At 24.8% G+C, this 15,929-nt stretch overlaps 1 protein-coding gene across 1 annotated transcript; it reads left to right on the top strand.

Moving 5' to 3' along the window:
• Positions 1–1,096: 1,096 nt before the first annotated feature.
• LOC145838144 (kelch-like protein 38) lies at positions 1,097–2,494 on the top strand. The gene has a single exon (XM_082945692.1). The coding sequence runs from the start codon at positions 1,097–1,099 to the stop codon at positions 2,492–2,494; it is 1,398 nt and encodes a 465-aa protein (XP_082801818.1).
• Positions 2,495–15,929: the final 13,435 nt, after the last annotated feature.

Raw genomic sequence — 15,929 nt, 5'->3', positions numbered from 1 at the left:
TGGTTGTTTTTTATCTTAAAAGTCGACGCTTTGAAATTGTAGTCAAAGCTTTAGTTTTGTCTGTTTTTGTTGTGTCAGTACTAGCTTTAGCTTTGTTAATGACTTTTATTACCTGTAGTTACTTATATTGTAAGATGTATTAGAAATAATTGGTTGCAAAATTTTTCTTTAATAAAATGTAAAAATGTACAGTCTTTACTAAATTGTTTTAAAAGTTTTTTAACGTGTTATTAAAATGTCTTAGCCTTTGCTTTAAGTGAGAAATATTGGTTTTGTTTTAATTTCATACTGTATGTAATAAAAGTTTAGTACGTTAAATTGCTAAGATGATTTTACAACAGTTCTTATTTCTTTTAGACAAGTTTATCATAAACACTCAAAAAAAAAACAGTTTTAATGGATACAAATCAGCTAAATCTTTGTAATAAAAGAAAACAGAAACTGACCAACAACGAACTACAAAATGATCACTTTTCAAATACGGGCATGCAAACTTATAACTTTGTTGAGCAGAGTAAGGAAAATTATAAGAACTTTAATAGTGTTAGAAGTTTGCGAATATCATCGAAAATAGGTAGGTTGTTTAAAATTTTTATATAAGAATAATTAGACTTAACAGGGCTAGTATACATGAAATGTCAGTCTGATTTGCTAAATTGCTGGATCAGCAAAAAAACTATTTGCGATGAAAAAAAAGTTACAAATAGTAGAAATTTTATATTCATTTGAAATTTTCTAGTCTTAGTTAAATGTGGAATAACTATAGATTTCTTATACTTAATAAAGAATAAGTTTTTTTTTTGTTTATTAAAAGTATTCATTTACTTTTTATTGATAATATATATTTAAATACTTTATTAATTTTTTATTTGCGGCACCTTAGTTTATTGAGTAGAAAAAAACTTATATAGTTGGTTACAAATAAAGTTGTCTATCAAATTTAAACAAACTTACAAATATAAAATCGTGTAAATCTATACTAAGTATTATAATAATCTTTTTATGAAGTAAAACAGTCAACTTAAAAATGTATTAAATCTAAAGCATAGGTGTAAAATAATTTTGATTAATTCTTAAGTATAAAACTCTAGGGAATATGAAATCAGCCATCAGAAGACTGTTACAATCTTTGAAGGATGATAAAGTTATGTTAGTTGAAGACGAAGGAGGAAAAAAATACAAACTTATTGAAAGTAAACTTAATATAAAAAGTGTTGCGGTTCTTTATTATTTCTCACAACTGTTTAATTGGTCAATTGGGTCAAAAAAACTTTTGGAAATTATTGAACGTTGTTTTCCAATGTTTGTCGATTCTACTTCATTTGTGGAGTTGGATTTCAAATATGTTTTAAAAATTTTGTCGAGTAGTGAACTAAACATAGATTCAGAAATAGAAGTATACAACGCAATAGTTTTGTGGTTGTGCCATGATAAAGACCGAAGTAAATATGCGAAAGATCTTCTCTATAAAGTTCGTCTATCATTGCTATCAGCTCCTGCAGTGAAATACATTTCGAACAAAACTTCGTCTTTTACTAATGATTTTCTTAACTTGAACAAATTGATAACAGAAAAAGTTGAAGAGCTCAACTTAAACAAGTCTAAGATTACCAGTAGGTACTGTAACCAAAAGAATTTTAGCATTATTTTTTGTGGAGGTGAATATAGTAATAACTCTAGAATTGTTAAAGAGGTATATAGTATGAAAGCAACCGACTTTAAAAATTTAAAAACTCTGCCATCAATGGTAACAAGAAGAAAGAAATCTAAAGTACTTTGTTTAAAAGAAAGTATTTATGTTTTTGGTGGCCTAAACTATAATGGAAATTGCATAACATCTATTGAAAAGTACTCGATTACTGATAACACTTGGAAAGTTATAGGTTCAATGCCTGATGAACGTATTGATTTTTGTGCGTGTTCTTTTATGAATAACGTCTATGATTTAGGAGGGTTCATAGGTTGTGGAGTAATTGTTAGTTCATGTTATAAATTTTGTACTAAAGATAACACTTGGGAAAGAATAGCTGATATGAACCAAGCAAGTGTTGCAGCGTCATGTGCTACATTCGAAGGAAAGATTGTTTTTTCTGGTGGATATAATCTTTCTGTTGGTCTTATGCTAAACGATGTAGAAGCTTATGATCATATAGCTGATACATGGACAAACATGCCTAACATGGTTGAAAGTATATATCTCCACAAATCAGTTGCTATTAAAAACAAGCTTTTTATTGTTGGGGGATCCAAAAAAACTTGTGAAGTTTATGATACAACTTGTAATAAATTTAATTTATTAAAAATTGCAAACGAATCCGTTAGCGGAAATTTGTTAACTCCAATTGAAGTTCTGTCAATAGAAAACAAACTTTTTGTTTTTAAACAAGGAGAAATTTTACTATATGACGTTGAAAAAGATGAATGGTCAGAAGAATCATGTAGTTTTATAAAAAACATTCATGATTTTTCTTGTGTTAAAGTACCCCAGTTTTAAAAAATTGCAGAATATTTTTCTAAAAGTAATGTGAAAATCTAATATAATAATTTCATTATTTTAATGATTATGACTTTAGTCTGATAAATTTGTTGTTTTAGTCTACTGTAATAATTTACTAAAAGTTTTTCATAACGGTAAAAAAAATTTGTATTTGAACATAAAACATTGAAAAATATTAAGTTTTCCTTTTTCTTTTTACGTGTGGAAGTTTTTTTATAAGTAATAACTTTTTGATTAAAAATGGCGAAAAACATAAAATTTTAAGTTTTTATAAAAGACCTTATTTAATAACTATGTTTAGTAAGAATAATTGGTTTTCTCTAAACTAAATAATAGTCCTCATTTTTTATTGTTGTTTATATTTACAAATAAAGTTATTTTTGCAAAAAGTCATAAACTAGTTTTTCTAACTTATAGTATTTTTAAAACCGTAATCTTAATTTTAGTAGTAAAAATTTAAATTTTGGTGGACATACTTTTGGTATTTAGTTTATTTTGTGATAAAATTGCTTCAACTAGCAAGCAATAAACTAGCTAAAACAAGTAGCTAAATTGGTTAAAAAAACAAACAAAATGGCTAACATACTGTGTTTAACTTTAAATTAGCTTAGAAATGTTTAAACTTAAACACTACTTTGCAAAGTTAATGATATTTTGTTATGCCATGTTAATAAGAATTTATCTAAATAAAATCGTGCTCAGTAAATTTATTACAATTGACGTTGAAAGTAAATAAGGTATTATTCCGGTTTAACATTCGAGGGAAAAAGTTTAAAATAATTTTTCACTTGAATTAAAGTTGTATATTAAACTTAGCCATTTGTCTACATCAGCGATTCTTAACCTGGGACAAATTTATCCCAAAGTGTAAAAACGGTAAAAACAACTTGTTTATAAAAACCCATTGGTCATCGTGTGGCAAAAACTTTACAATATTTTAGTTTCAATTAGTTTAAAGTTTAAAAAGAATATTTTTTTTTCTTAGTTAAACATCGTTATGTATATTGGGGTAAACTTGGTTATTACCTTAATTACCTAAAGAGGTAAATCATTAAAAAAAGGTTAAGAACCGCTGGAATATCTTATGATGCTTTAAATAAAACTGCTGACGTAAATACTAATTAACCATAATACCTAGCTGCAACAAGTAATATAAAAACTAAGTTTTATATTTAAAAATTTGTGTTTAATTTATACATAATCTAATGGCGTAGCGTGGGGAAGGATACTGGCGCATGCGTGCAACCTTAAATCAAAAAGAAAAGAAGATTTAACGATCCCGATTTACTTATAATGTTACTTATACGCGCGATACTGGTTATTATCTGACTCCGTGCGCAGTATAAATATATCGGTGATGTTATTTAAATGTTTAGATATGACTTAGCTAAGTTATTTAGCTAAGTCGACTTAATGAATTGCGAACTAAACTTAGACTATCTTTTAAGCTTAGATTAATTAAATAGTTAGATTGTTAGAATGCTTAACCAATTGTATATAAAGAAATCAAGTCTAGAAACACAAAACTCTATTTAAATGAATATAAACTGCGTTAACATGATAACAAAATATACAAATGAGCTACTTCAATTCACAAGTTAATATAAAAAACAGTCGCCTTCGAACAAGAAGTATGAGGCGGACACAACCTTTTAAAAGGATCTTATATCAATACAAGCTAAAAACTTAACTGCCCAGAAAATCGCGTCTTACTCAACTTAAGCATTTCTTTAAGAGAAAAGTAAGAAAAAACAGCGCAAGTTGTTACAAAGAGAACAATAGAATGTTCTATTTTATTCTTTAACGTTCTGATTTTCCTTCTTAATTTGTTTTGTTTTCAACTATGTTTATTTAATATTTGAAAAGTTAGACACAACTTTCGAACACTAAATATACTGATTCGGTGCGTAAAAATTATTGTGTACCGGCTTTGATTAAAATTATTATTAGAATTTTTGTTTTGATTCATAAATTTCATAAGAATTTAGACTCAAAAAGAACATAGCTACGTAATGTACCGCAGTATAATAACAATTGTGATTGTGTTTCAACGAGGATAAATGGTAACATTTTGTAAACAAACCATCAATTTAAACCAATTTTATGGTGATAATGATTTATGAATAAACAAGTTGTAATAAAAGTAGCAATGAATAACTACTAATTAAGTAAAAATAAATACATAATAAATTATAACGATAGCATACATAGTTTAATAAAATACATAATTTAATAAAATTAATGACGAAAAAAAAAATAATTAAAAGTAAAATAAAACCAATAATAAATAAAGTTTATACTTCGATAACAGGATTAATCTTACTAAACAAAAAGTTTTCTATTGAAGTACACTTAAATTTTTTAGTAAAAGTAGTTTTATTTGTGCTTAGATTATAAACAACCCAAATATTGTTATTCTGTCAACCAAAGAGTAAAAAAATTAATAAATTTTTGTTGAAAGTTATTTTAAAACTTGTTCAGTCAGATCGTGAATAAATTTTAAGCAACTTTCAAACCTTTTTCAGCTATTTTTTAGTCTAAAAGACAAATTTGATTAACTTTAAATTTGTTTAAGTTTAAATTACTTCTAAAATGGTATTCTTCAAATCTGCTCATCTACAAACGTTTTGTAACATTTAAAAAAATGCTATCCCCTAAAGACCTTCAATAAACTGATTTCAAGATAAGGGAGAAGTTTAATTTTTTGTAAATTTTGTTAATTTAGAAAAAATTGACCTTTAAAAATTTATCTTTCAAACATTTTGTTTTATATCAGAAGCTTTGAGTAAACATTTTCCACAGACTCAGGATTTTATGAAGCTTTTGAAAACACTAGTATATCTCAGTAGAGCTAGGGATAATTTACAACTTAAAACAGCTGTCGAATAGCTGTAGATTAACCTTTAAAAAGTAAGCATATTAGTTCGTATCCGTATATGCCTTGTTTTATGGTATATTAAAACAAATAAAAAAATTATTTTGCAAACTACTTGTTTATGATTTTTATTTTAATTTTAAAACATTTTTGTTTATCAAAAACTAATTAATTGAATTACAAAACCTAAACGCAAAGCTTTTATTTTTCTCTAAAAAATTAGCTGTATACTCAGTAAATAATCAGAATTTTGTTATCTGATATAAAAATAACATCTATATCAAAAGAAATTACTTGAAGCATGTAATTAATATATTTATTTTATGAATCTAGACAAATTTTTGCAGCTTAATTGATTGTTTTTAAAAACATATATTAAAACGTAAATATTAACTAAAAGACAACAGAAAGCATTGTGTTTTACTTCAAAAAAAATCACTACTGTTAGAATTACTACAGAAATTTCTGTTCGGAAACGCTGTAGGACAAAAAACACATTAAAAAAAGAAAATAAAATATATTTTAGCATGAGTATTGACGTCACTAGACTTTACATACAAACTTATTATATTTAGTTTTGATTTAATATTTTTGAATATTTATTAGGTTTATCAATAAATACGTTTGGTATTTTTGGAAATATTTAAAGCTTGAATAAGGCTATTTAAAATGAGTAGATGTGCACAAAAATAAAGTCAAAATAGAAAAGTAATTTGATTCAATATGAAGTTGTTTTACGCAAAACTATTAAAAACACAGAGTTTTCTTTGAAACTATGTTGACTTAACTTTTAATATAAGAACAGTTTTGTAATGTTAAGTTTGTTTTTGAAACTAATCCATAAAATCTGCAAATATACATACTTTCACTGATTGAAATAAAACAATTCTGAATAGAAACGAAGTAATCTGGTTAGAAATGATCGGGTAAGAAGTGATCTGGTTAGAAATGATAGACTCCCTTTTCATATATAACACTCTTATAAAACAAATTTGATAACTTTTATGTTCTTTTTAAAAAAAAAAATTTAATATATGATAATTTTTTTTGTTTTTCAAAGACTTTATTTCAACACATTAAAAATTTTTGATCTTTAAATTTTTACTTTTTATTTATTTAATTTTTAATAATTTTTAAAAGTTTTAAGAAATAAAAACTTTAACAATCATTTAAATAAAAATTTTAAGGAGACTTTTTAACAAAAAAGCATGAGCAAATATTTAATGAAATAGATTACAGTTTTATTGTCTTTTGCAAGTTTTTTTATTTTAAACTAAAAATGTGTGAAAAATAATCACTTTCAAAAACCTTTTTATTTAAGATAATATACTTTTTAGCAAGTAACTCAAGTCTAATTTGTACCATTTTTCTTCATATTAAATCAGTATATCGAAATACATTCGGCTTAGTTTTTAACATTAGCACCACTCTTTATCTAAACTTTAACACTTAATGAACTTATAACGTTTTAATTATTAAGAATTTTTTAAGATTCACTAACTTTTTAAACTACTTAAATTTTTTAAAGCTATAATAAATACTAAACCTTGAAAATACTATTTTTCTTCATAAAATAACAAAGCTGAAATACGTCTATGTTTTATAATTAGACTACAATTAGTTGCAACTACCAGTATATATACTTTTGTGTTTTTCAAAAGTTGCATTGAGTTTTTGGTTGAGTTTAAAACAGCTTTTTAGTAGCTGTAAAGTTAAGTATTTAACTAATATGAGCAAGAAAAGTTTATTCATGTAACTAAACTTTTATCCTAATAATGTAAAAACTATCAATTATAGTTTTATTATAAGTAAGAACAAAAGAACTAAGCTGCTTAAAAACTTCTTTAAATATGTTAGTGATAAATATTAAAGGAAAGATAAAAACCATAGTTTAAATATTATCTGTTTCAGTTATGTATTGTGTTTGAACAATTACTACGTCATCAATTAGATTTTAAGCACCATGAAATGTTCAAACAAATATAAAATTTATTTTTACTATATAAATTAACTTTGTTCTTTGTAAACGTCTTAAGTTTCAGATAGTTTTGACAAAATAGATCTAAAAAGTGAAAAACACTTCCATTTGCAAGAATTACTTAACTCAATATTTCCAAGAATTACTAAATAAAATTAACGTTATTTTAGCAATATATTAGTTAATGCAAAAACTTTAGTTTCTAACACATTGTTATAGTTTGTATTCTTTATCTTTGAAAATTCAAATCTAGTATAAATATTAATTTTTTATACTAGCTTAAACAAAAATAGTCAAATTTGCTAAACAATTTAGTTTTTTGGTCTTTTACTTCTACTACAACAATTGTTCTGTAACGTTTTTTATCACTAAGAGAAAAACCTGAAATTTGTTCACAGCAATTTAAAGTTTGTATGTTGACTTTAACAAAATAGTAATTGTAAAGTTTTAGCACTTTCATGTTTACGTCATAAAATTTAATCACATTAAGTAGAAAGAAAGAAAAATATATAAATACGCTAAATTACTTCTACCACCACAGGTTTTGAGTTTAATTTAAAACAGCTTTCTGAAAGCTGTAATACTATTTAATTGGTTAAAGAAAGCGAAGACAATTTAAACTCAAATAGAATAATGCGTTAATGTTATAACGTACGTTTTATTCATAAACTAGAATACATATTTTCATCTTAATTTTAAAAAATCTTAATAAATAATTTTAAACACTAGGATAGTATAAAAATATTTTAAGTGTCCGACTTTGATCTAAAACTAAGTGACCTACTTTGTATTGAAAATTAACAAAATAAGTTAACTAAAATATGTTGTTTATCGAAAAGCTTGTTTTTGTACTTTAATTACAATGAAAAAAAAAGTTTTTTTTTTTTGTTAAAGCAGTGTCTGGTACTAAAAGGACAGAATTGAAAAGAATAACAACATTTTATTACAATTGGCTAAGTTTTGAATATTCAAAAGATTCTAACAAACATAAAGTACGTACAGCTTAAACTTTTTACTAAGGAAATAAAATTATAAAACACTTCAAAAGCACAATTAAATCATTCCAAAAAAAATAAAATAATAGTTTTATAATAAATGAATACTGTTTCAAATTGCGATGTTTTGGAAAGGATATCTTATAAAAATTAAACAAAAACATACAAACTACAAAAGTATATATACTGATAGTTGCAACTACTATTCGCATCTATCTTTTGTAATAAAACTAAGTGACGTATGCAGAAAATTAAAGTAACATTAAGTTAAATTACTGCTTTTTTTACCAATACTTTTTACGGTGGCTTTTATAACCTTTAGATATTTATAACAATGCATAAAAAATCAAATTCGATTTTAAATAAAAAAATACATTTTTTTCAAATTATATAAGATTAAAATTAAAATAAGCTTATCTTATATAAAAAAAACCTAAACTACATTAAGCAAACTAAGTAACACTTCAACTTTGTGAAAACAAAAAAAAACAATAAAACTAAACTAAATGTCAAATAATATTTAGTTAAGAAGTATAATGTTTAAAAACATTTTGATATTGTACTATAAAGCAAGAGCGTACATTTCAACCACTAGATATTTTTTTTGAAACAAAAAAGATACAAGCATAAGAAATATTTCACTTTAATAAACCAAAAACACATAATACAGTTAGCTGTATTGCAGCAATTAGTGTAGTAATCGCCAAATATTCGATGTAATGTTGTTTCGGAGAATTCTTCTATTAAGAGTCCAAGTTGGTTTTTAGAAATGATATGTGTCATTCTTAAGGTATTTAATTTTGGAATTCAGTCTTTGAATTCTAATTTTCGGCGCATTTTGTTCAAAAATGACGTCACAAAAAACATCACCTTAAAAAATTTGTTTTGGAGAATTCTCTTATAAAGAGTCAACAATCGCCTTTAAAAATAGTAGGTGCGTCATTCCCAAGGCCTGTAGTTTTGCAATTCTGTCTATAATTTTTAGTTCTTGACGTACTTTAGGGTGTATTATGGGACATATAAATTGCAATGCTCATTATTTTTGCTAGTATTGCTTTTTTATACGCTTTTTACATTTAGGTTTCAATTATGGGTACGTGAATTTTAATTTCAATGTTTATTGTTTTCGTTAAATAAATAAAACATAATATGTTTGTTTAAAATATTAGATTAAAAATATAGTTCTATGTTTTTTTTTTTTTGGTTTCATTAGTTCAAACTTTTTGTAATTAAGTACAGTATAATTAATTTCAGAATATATTATGTTTGTATTAATTGTTTTATGTTAAATATTTTAATATTTTATTAAAAAAATAATAATTGACAAATAAATAAGAGTATAAGTAAATACTAAGTGATATTTTTCAAAGATCTATTTATCTTTTTAAGAAAATTCAGTTACAAACAACTATATATTGTTTATTGAACGATAAAAAAACCGCTCAAAAAGTTTGGTCTAAGGATTTGGTGTACGAAGGAACCTTTCGGTTATCGAGTCTTGCACCACATGCTTATAAAGTTTATTACGAGCTACTACACATAGTTTTTTATCATTTAAATATTTAAATCTATTGTAATTAAACAATCAGTTAAACGAAAAGTGAAACGAAAAAAAATTAAACTAATCGAAAATCAACTGAGTTTTGTGTTTAACAATGTACTATTAATCTTGTTTAGTAACAAAAGAACTAAAAAATATATTTAAGTTTAAATAACCTTTTGAAAGTAGATAAACAACACTAATAACAAACGTGTGATTACGTGAATTATAGGTTACAACTTCTTAAAAAAAAGTAAATTTAATACGCTGAAATATTTTTACGAAAATTTTTTTATATGTATTTTGTGCTAAAAATGTAACTTTTATTTTATCTAATAACTTAATTTCAACAGTAAAAACAATTTAACTTTAGAATAGTTAAATAAACTATTGAATTTTTTTTTTCTTCATTTATTCTCTTAACTTTCTAGTTTCTAGTTTTGTTTTTCTTTTGGAAAAAAAAAAACTCAAACTAACTAAATTTATCATAAGTGGAAGAATTATATTAAACTTATTAAATAATATTATAATGTAAAACTTTGTCTAATTAAAGTTTAACTTACAATATACATTATCAAACCTAAAAACCTAAACCTAAAATAACCATAATCAAATAAACTTTTTATAAATAACACTTTAAGAAAACATATGCAAATAAAATATTTAAATGGCAGCTACTTAAAAAACAACTCAACACTTGTTTATTTACACAAAGAAAAGTAAAGAATTCCAAAACAAAAAAAGTCGACAATAAAATTTAAGAAACACTTCTAAAAGATATGTTACACATTAAAGATATGTATTAATATAAAAAAATAATCTTTATCAAAAAAAATATACACACTTATATAAAATAATTTACTTTACTTTTTTATTTCTTTTGGTAACTTAAACGAGGTAAACCTGTTTACATTTTTATAAAACAAAATTTATCTTATTAAAAAAAACCATCTACACTTTTACACAAAAATATACACATTCCTTATTTTTCAATACACGTATAAAACTTTTAATAAATTATATCTTAAATTCTTTGCTTCTTTTTCCTTCAACTATTATTTTTATAAAACTTCTGCAGCTGTTCTACCACAATAATATTTGATGTGCCAGAGTAGAGAACAGTAAATAACTGTTTTAATAAGTAGTCCTTTATCAAAAAGTTGACTCAATAGTGAAATATTTTTTTTTAGCATTTTTTTAGTTCTTAAAAGATTGCATTATTTATAAGTATTGTTGTTGCATAAATAGCACAATTATTTTAACAGCTAAAGTTGTACTTTAAGTATTTTAAAAATATTTAAAATTACTTTCCTAGATAAATGTTAGATTGTTTAGAAAAAATGTTTACAGAAAGTTTAGTTAGTGTTTGATATATTGTGAAACACAAAACTCTAACATTATGGACTTTAAAAATATACTTTTGTATTCAAAGCATAATGAAAGAAGTGTAACGGTTTTTAAAACTTAAAAAGGTGTTAATAATAAAACATATAAAAAACTTTTTATAACTTATATCTAATTAACTACACAAGTTACTCATTGATTAATGTTCAAATATATCCGAAAAATTTAATCATACAAAATGTTTTCGTTAATAAAATTACTTCTTATATAACAGTTTTTATTGTCTATCGCTCTCAGTGAACAACAAAAAAAGAAAAACTAAACTTTGATTTAGAATAAAAAACATGATAATTAAAAATTTATTTACAAAACAATATGATTACTAAAAGTTTCAAAGTAAATAACACCGAAATTTATTAATTTGTTTACAAACTTTAAAAATATTTTCAAACGGCTATATAGCTGACTTTTTAAAAAAAATATAGATCAAAGCAAATCCGAGCCATTCCAGTTCAACATCAATTTTAAAGAAAGCCATTAGTACAGAGGGAAATTACAAATGCTTATTCGAAAAGAGTTTCCTTCTATAAAAACACAGAACGTTAAAACTTTTATGGAAATCTTTTTTTTTCAACTTTACCAGAAAAGACAAACTTTTACAGTGGTATGTTTGCTTTTCTCAGATAATGGATACTACTTAGAGATTTGCAAACAGGAGGGTCAAATCTTCTTGGAAACTTACAATTTTGAACAATTAAGCGTTAGATCCATCAACCTTGACAACACATTGATGGTACTTCACTTTTCCCCCACTTGTTAGGAAAGTTACCCGTTTGATTTAGTATCACGACATGATCACCGCAATTCAGTGGTGGCAACGATTTTGTGTTTTCACTTATATTTTCCAGAGACTTAACAAAACAAATACTGAGAGATTCTTCCTTTTTATTACAAACGTCACGCCAAATTTTTGAGAATTGCGGGTTATTAAAAGTCATAACACTCTTTCTGACGTAAGGTAATGACTTCTATAAATTTCGTCGCGATCCAGTGAGTAAAAGTACGTTTTTCTAACCCTGTACCTCCTTTTTCTTCTTCGCGTTTTTCCGCTCGAACTTATTTTTCCTACGACCTCGGCTGCAAAAGTCATCAAAGTTTTTAATATACAATCCACCAACTAGAAGTGCATTTGACTCATCAGCATAATTTTGGTGGTTTTGATAAACTTTTTTACGGAATTTTATCCAGCATTGTTTACAGGCAGAACACTCAATATACCTTTTATTTTTACTGCTCCAAACAAATTTATTAGTTGATTTATTACATATGCTACAAGGTATTTTACCACTTGGTTTTCGTGTGGTTTTCTTAAAGGATTTATATACATTTGGTGCATACAATCCACTAACTAGAAGTGCATTTGACTCATCAGCATAATTTTGGTGATTTTGATAAACTATTTTACAGGACTTTATCTAGCATTGTTTACAGGCAGAACACTCAATATACCTCATATTTTTACTGCTCCAAATAAATTTATCAGTTGATTTATTACATATGCCACAAGTTATTTTACCACTTGGTTTTTATGTGTTTTTTTTGAGGATTTGTATGAGAAAACTGAGACTGTAACAGCGGGTTTTGATATTGCATTACGTGCCATCTCCTTTTCTTCAAGAAAACCGATTGTCTCATTGAAATTTTTCGCATCTAGAATTTCCCATCCTAGCACCTCTTTACGGATATCCTCATCGACTAAACCTGTTACCATGATATCTTTTAGGATAATTTCTTTAAAATCTATCATTTGGTTACAGCCATCCTTTGGGCATTTACATGTGTACGAGCATGTACTAGCTTTTCCCTTTAAACGGGCAGCAAATGATCTCGTGTTTTCAGTCAAACCCTGTCTTGTACTAAGAAAGTCTGATCGTCGTACAACAACTGAAACAGGAATAACTGCAAGCTGCTTGATCATCCTTAAAAGCTCTTGCTCGCTTAAATTTACTACATCATTATGTCCCTTCAGAATAGCATCGCCTAGATCTTCCTCACAGCACTGGTACAGTTGACGATGCTTTTATACCTCTGTCATTTCCATACTGTCTTTAAAAATAGTCCACTTTTGTACAAATTTGTTTCAACCCTCTTCATTGCAGTCTCTCCCTATTCGAGAACGGTCCATCTTTGGAGGCTTTGGTTTTGAAGAATTTGCATTTATGTGAACGTAATTGAAAATGATAAGTAAAGAGGCAGCTACAGTAGCATCAACGTCTGGTGTTTCATATGTGCAACACTCAAGAGGGCATTTAATTACAGACATTGTATATTCAATTCAGCAAGACTTTATCATAAATAGATACATCTTTCTTGGTTAAGTTTATTGACAAACTAATTACAAGAATAAAAAATTCTGTAATACAAAACAAAAGGTAAATACTTATACAATTATCTCCTACATATGAATAAGAATATAACTAAACGAAGGTAGTAATTTTTATCAGAGCTAAAATAAAGTAAGAGTTTTTATTACTAAATTCTAAATGTGTTGATCTTTGAATTCTGTTTGCAATTTATTTTGTCAACCAGAATGTTTTTGTGCTTATGTTAGAAAAATAATCTTGGTTTAAAGTATTTTTATTTCAATGCCAAACTTGTATTTTTTAACAAAAACAAATTGCAAAGTAAAAAGTATACATCAAAACTTATACTTTTTTTAAAAAACAAACTAAGAAACTAACATAATTTATTACACTATTTTAATCTAACATTAAGTTTTAAAATACTTTTATATAACTATATATAACCCATGTTTAGTTTTTATAGTATATAAAGCAAGTATCGGTAAAATACTTCCATCGAGTTTTTTTTATTTTAAAATTTATATTTAAATAAAAGTTAACTTATATTTCATTTTAACTTGTAAATGAGAAAACTTTTATCAGAAAAAATGTTTTAAGATATTAATCTGGATGTTAGTTAAAAGTCGTATTTGTAGTAAAAAAAAATTAAATACAATCTATTAGTACACATAGAAAATCAAAGTTAGGCCTTTTATAATTTATTCAAAAAAATATATATTTAGAGCAAGACAGATCCAACACAATAGCTAGTTCAAAGTTTTATTTTATACAAATTTACTTTTAAAATATGCCCACATTAACTTGCTACCTAATTTGAAACAGCTTTGTTGTAGCTGTAAATTTGTACAAATGTTATACAACATAACTTTTAACGTTCTCGACTGAGGTACAAAATGATAAACTTATAAATACTTACGTCACGACACGTCCAACACAATATAGCAACAAAGTTTTTTATAATGTTTTAGTTATTAAATAACTTTACAAAAAAATAACTGAGGAAACTTTGAACAGCTTTTAAGGTAGCTGTAGTTTTATATGAACATTGTGAAAATAATCAATAACAACCATGTGAACACATGAATTTACAAAATAACTGTGTTATACAATTTTATAAACTTAAACTTGCTTTTTTAAACTTTAAAAAATATATTAGATACTTTTTTAAGCATATTTTATTTTTTAAATTTAAACACAGGTGTTTTTATAATACTGAGGTATGAATAGTTATCATTTTGTATATTGAACTTATATTCTTTTTATCTATATTCCTAAATTAAAAAGTATAATATATTGGAGTATATTAGTTTGCTATTTAGTAGAAATTTAAAATTCTTTTTTTTTTAAATCTGCTTATTAATTTAGACGATTTTGAGCATAAAAATATTTTAATAAAAAAGAGTTGTAGAAAATTACTAATATTTTTTTAATAAATTTAATCAAAATTAAATAAATTAAAGCTTTTATTTAAGTAAATTTAAAGCTGATACTGTCAATAGATTAGTTAGCTATCAAAAAAAGTTTAATAAATTGTTCTAATTTTACTAAATATAAGATTTGTTTGCATCGTATAGATGCAAACAATCTATTAGATTACTAATTCAATTTAAACTAATATAAGTTCAAAAAAACAATTTTAATTTAAACCTATAAAATTAAAAAGGTTGAGTTAAAAATTTTGCTTTAATATTTTTAAAAGTTACAATTAAAAAAAAAATACAAACAAAAGTTGTTTAGGGAAATAAAATGGAAAATGCTTTATCATAAACACAAGACGTAGTTGTTACAAATAAATTTTATTACATTAAATTTTGAAATATTTCTATGCAAATGGTAAATGAATTTAGAACAGCTTTCTAGTAACTGTAATTTAAAGTAACAATTTAGAAAAATAGAAATGTAGTATTTTTGTATAGTTTCAATAGAAGAACAAAAATACTATTTAATATTTAAAGGTTTTTTTTTCGTGATTGTTGCATTTTTACACCTTTTTTATGATTTACTTTAAGTTACCGATGTTAAAAAACTAAATTTTAATTGTATAATAGCATATCATTTATACTTAACCTGAATATTTATGGGGACGATATCGCCTTCGTTAAAAAATATCAGTGAACAATAAGTAATTAAAGAATATAAAAATGAGCAATTTTAAAATAAAGTAAAATACTTTGCTTTTCAAAAAAAAAATTTGACACGGACTTGCTTTCTCATCTGAAAATTATGTTTTTTTTTCTATAAACAAATATTTTAAGCATTTGCGATGACTTTTAAAACTTTCTTAATAAACCGTATGTAGATCTTATTTAGATAGCAATTATATTTTAAATTAAGTAT

The sequence above is a fragment of the Thalia democratica genome, chromosome 6 (assembly GCF_965202585.1).
Source record: "Thalia democratica chromosome 6, ktThaDemo2.hap1.1, whole genome shotgun sequence".
In the NCBI taxonomy this organism is placed as follows: Eukaryota; Metazoa; Chordata; class Thaliacea; order Salpida; family Salpidae; genus Thalia; species Thalia democratica.
The sequence above is the reverse complement of the archived record's forward strand: the minus strand, read 5'-3'. Positions and strand labels throughout refer to the sequence as shown.

Bases quoted from the DNA above. Each gene is read 5' to 3' on its own strand.
- LOC145838144 (XM_082945692.1), top strand. From the start codon at position 1,097: ATGAAATCAGCCATCAGAAGACTGTTACAATCTTTGAAGGATGATAAA.